Below are 3,040 nucleotides of genomic sequence, written 5' to 3' on the forward strand. Positions count from 1 at the left end.
TATAATACATTGATTATCGATAATCTTTTTGTGTAAAATCTAAATTGCCAATATGAGTCCTCAACGGTTTAGAAACCGGTGAAGACTCATATTGCGACCACAAATTCTACACATAGAGTTCAATTAGGACCAAGTGCTTCTGATTATTTGAGAAGTAACATATTTAAGGTGGTAAAAATCCTGCTAGGGGAGCGAGGTGGGACTAAAAACAGCCTGCCACAACCTCTTTACTACCGGTTCATGCCATGAACCGGTACTAAAGGGGCTGGCCGGGCCCCAGCCTGACAACAGCCAGCCACTGCCTCTTTAGTACCGGTTTGTGGCACGAACCGGTACTAAAAGTTCACTACGAACCGGTACTAAAGATCTCCTCCCGCCTAACCATTGGAACCGGCACTAATGGACACGTAGTGCCGGCTCAAATTCAAACCGAGACTAATGTGTCTCACATTTAACCATTTTTCTATTAGTGGTAGTGTACTAGGCAAAACTGATGAAAACATCATGATGCAACTTAAGAAAAACACCACGGTGACTGAAGAAATACATGAGCTTTTTATTTGATCAGAGAAACTATGCATCTCCAAGCGCTGCAAGAGGCCAGCATACACCAGAGGATGCTCTACACGAGTACACCACTCCAGTTTCTCCAATCATGCTGCATCGATGATCAGATCAGACGAGCCCACACCTTCCTTCCTACGTACATATACCAGTAGTCCAATACTAATTAACTACTAGTACTAGTAATTAACCAACAACATACGATCGGATTGGCACGAACTTATACATAACGAACTGAACACATAGACGTACGCATGCATGCATGGTGCCGCGCCCGCAATTGATAAACATACCGCAGCTATATAGTTAGGTCATTCTGCTCCATCACGTAGATCAGACCACCTCGACGGCCATTCTCATGGGCGGCAGTGGCGCAGGGTGGTCGACCGGCGGCAGTGTGGGGTGCTCCTCGGGGGGCGGCAGCACGATGTCCACCACGGACACGCTTTGCTGCTTGTCGCCGCCGACGTCGTCCTCCCTGCCGTTCACGACCTCCTCGTCGCCTTCGATGATCGGCGCAACGACGTGTGCCGTTGTGCCGGCCTCCTGCTGCTGCTGAAGTGGCAGCTGGTTCTTCTCGTCGTCCGCCGGGACCTGGACCTCCGACACGGCGCCCTTCTTCTTGGGGTTCTTGTACACCAGGTGCAGCGACATCTGGGCCAGCCCGAACAGCAGCCCCAGCACGTTGGGTGCCTACACACACAGATACACGTTTTGGTCAGTGCAAAACGCGTGCAACGTCTTGAGGTTCCGGTAGCTAGTGCTGAAATGCTGATTGATTTACACTCCTAGTTAACAACAAAAGTTTATAGCTTCACGTTAATTGAACATCATCGTGTGGGGATATACTACTACTAGTTTGACTGATCGTCCTTTACGCCTGTAAGTACGATCTTTGCTTTTGGTGCCCAAGATAAATAGTATATACTAGTCCTTGTAGCTCAATTACGTGTTGGGGAGTAGTATCTTTTTGTTAGGTTCTACTCCTGTTCTGGTCATGCATGCAACAACCGGGGGCACCTGGCGCATGACACAGCCGCAGCGCACTAGCTAGCTTGTTTGCGCTAGTATTAGTATGCATGCATGATTGCCCAAAAGTTGGTGTATAAAACCAATTAACCACACCCTAAGCTGGCAAGGCTAGATATCTTAGCTTAGCTCGCGTGCCTGCCTGCTTGCTTGCATGAAAATATTATGCAATTCTTAATTTTGTAGGCCGGGGAAAAAACCGTACCGCTACGAAGAAATCTTTCATGAGTAGGCCGTAGAAGAACCAGACGACGGCGCTGATGGTGAGGAAGAAGGATAGCCAGAAGGGCAGGAACTCCACGCTCTTGGTCCTGATCACTTGCCTCTGCAAATTTAACAGCGTGCCGTCAGTCAACTACGACGATGCAGATGAAGAACGTACAGAGGACAAGGTATTACTCTACTTACGATGATGGCTAGAGGGGCGACGAAGACGGCGAGCGCGAAGGCGGAGCCGATGCCACCGGCGATGGTGACGCGGCTCTCGCCGTCCTTGACCAACAGCTGCAGGACGCAGACCATGGCCCCGTAGAGCGCCATGTTCATGATGCACACGAGCTTGACGGTGAAGGCCCTGGCCTGCTTGGGTGCGTAGGCGAGGTAGATGGCGAGGTAGGCGGACTCGACGACGCACCCCACCGTGTTGATGGTGAGGAGGAGGAGGTCCTTGGTGAGCAGCGCGTAGTAGAGCCACAGCATTGCGCTCAGCAGCGCCATCGCGTAGGGAACTGACTGGAACGACTCCGTCGACTTCCTCGTGTACACACGGTAGAACGTCGGCACCGGCGCCAGGATAACCAGGAACGACAGGATGTTGCCTGCGTGCAAAAAACACAAAGGAAAACAAAAACTCATCAGACCTAGCTACATCTTCTCTCTTACACAAACAAAACAATCTAGGAGTAATTAACACGGGAAATTCATGCATAGTGGTACTGTGGCATACTGGTAGGTTATGGTGTAATTTCATGGAAGTAGGTATAAAATACTCCTACTTGATCTACGTATGAAATTGTGACCATGATGTGCATGCATGCATGCATACCTAGGATGCCCACAGCAAAGACCAAAGGGCTCCCAACGGCACCCATCTTGGCGGGTGGTCTGATACTGATCTCCTGCTCTATAAACAAAGACCAGCTAAACTAGAGCAAAGTGGTCGGTTGACCCCTCTTGCTCTTGGGAGACTACTACTGCATGTAGTGCTGCGTACCACTTGACACTGGTTGCTTCCTGGCCACCCCATGGTATTTATAGAGCTGGGAAAGGAGCTGAGGAGCTTAAAAATTATTATTGTTCAGATCAATCGAAGGACAAGGATGATATAGACTATACAGTTCATTGCTTAACGAGCTTTGCCTTCCACAGTGCATGTATACGTGTGGCCCGGCGCACCATGAGCCATAGTCCTACTCATATTTTTGCCCAGTGTATGTGTCGCCCATCG

The 3,040-nt window shown here is 49.7% G+C and overlaps 1 protein-coding gene across 1 annotated transcript; it reads right to left on the reverse strand.

Annotated features, from left to right (window-relative positions):
- Window positions 1-517: 517 nt before the first annotated feature.
- On the reverse strand, window positions 518-2,803 carry LOC119288802 (bidirectional sugar transporter SWEET12-like). The gene is made up of 4 exons (XM_037568340.1): window positions 2,639-2,803; window positions 2,002-2,411; window positions 1,799-1,918; window positions 518-1,257 (listed from the first exon to the last, which is right to left on the reverse strand). The coding sequence occupies exons 1-4, from the start codon at window positions 2,682-2,684 to the stop codon at window positions 898-900; spliced, it is 936 nt and encodes a 311-aa protein (XP_037424237.1). The 5' UTR covers window positions 2,685-2,803; the 3' UTR covers window positions 518-897.
- Window positions 2,804-3,040: the final 237 nt, after the last annotated feature.

This window comes from Triticum dicoccoides, chromosome 4A, assembly GCF_002162155.2.
Source record: "Triticum dicoccoides isolate Atlit2015 ecotype Zavitan chromosome 4A, WEW_v2.0, whole genome shotgun sequence".
In the NCBI taxonomy this organism is placed as follows: Eukaryota; Viridiplantae; Streptophyta; class Magnoliopsida; order Poales; family Poaceae; genus Triticum; species Triticum dicoccoides.

Excerpts from the sequence above, each read along its gene's own strand:
- LOC119288802 (XM_037568340.1), bottom strand. The coding sequence starts at position 2,684 with ATGGGTGCCGTTGGGAGCCCTTTGGTCTTTGCTGTGGGCATCCTAG. Across the intron at positions 1,919-2,001 it reads TCGCCCCTCTAGCCATCATC|AGGCAAGTGATCAGGACCAA; the intron begins GTAAGTAGAGTA and ends TTAAATTTGCAG. Across the intron at positions 1,258-1,798 it reads TGAAAGATTTCTTCGTAGCG|GCACCCAACGTGCTGGGGCT; the intron begins GTACGGTTTTTT and ends CTGTGTGTGTAG.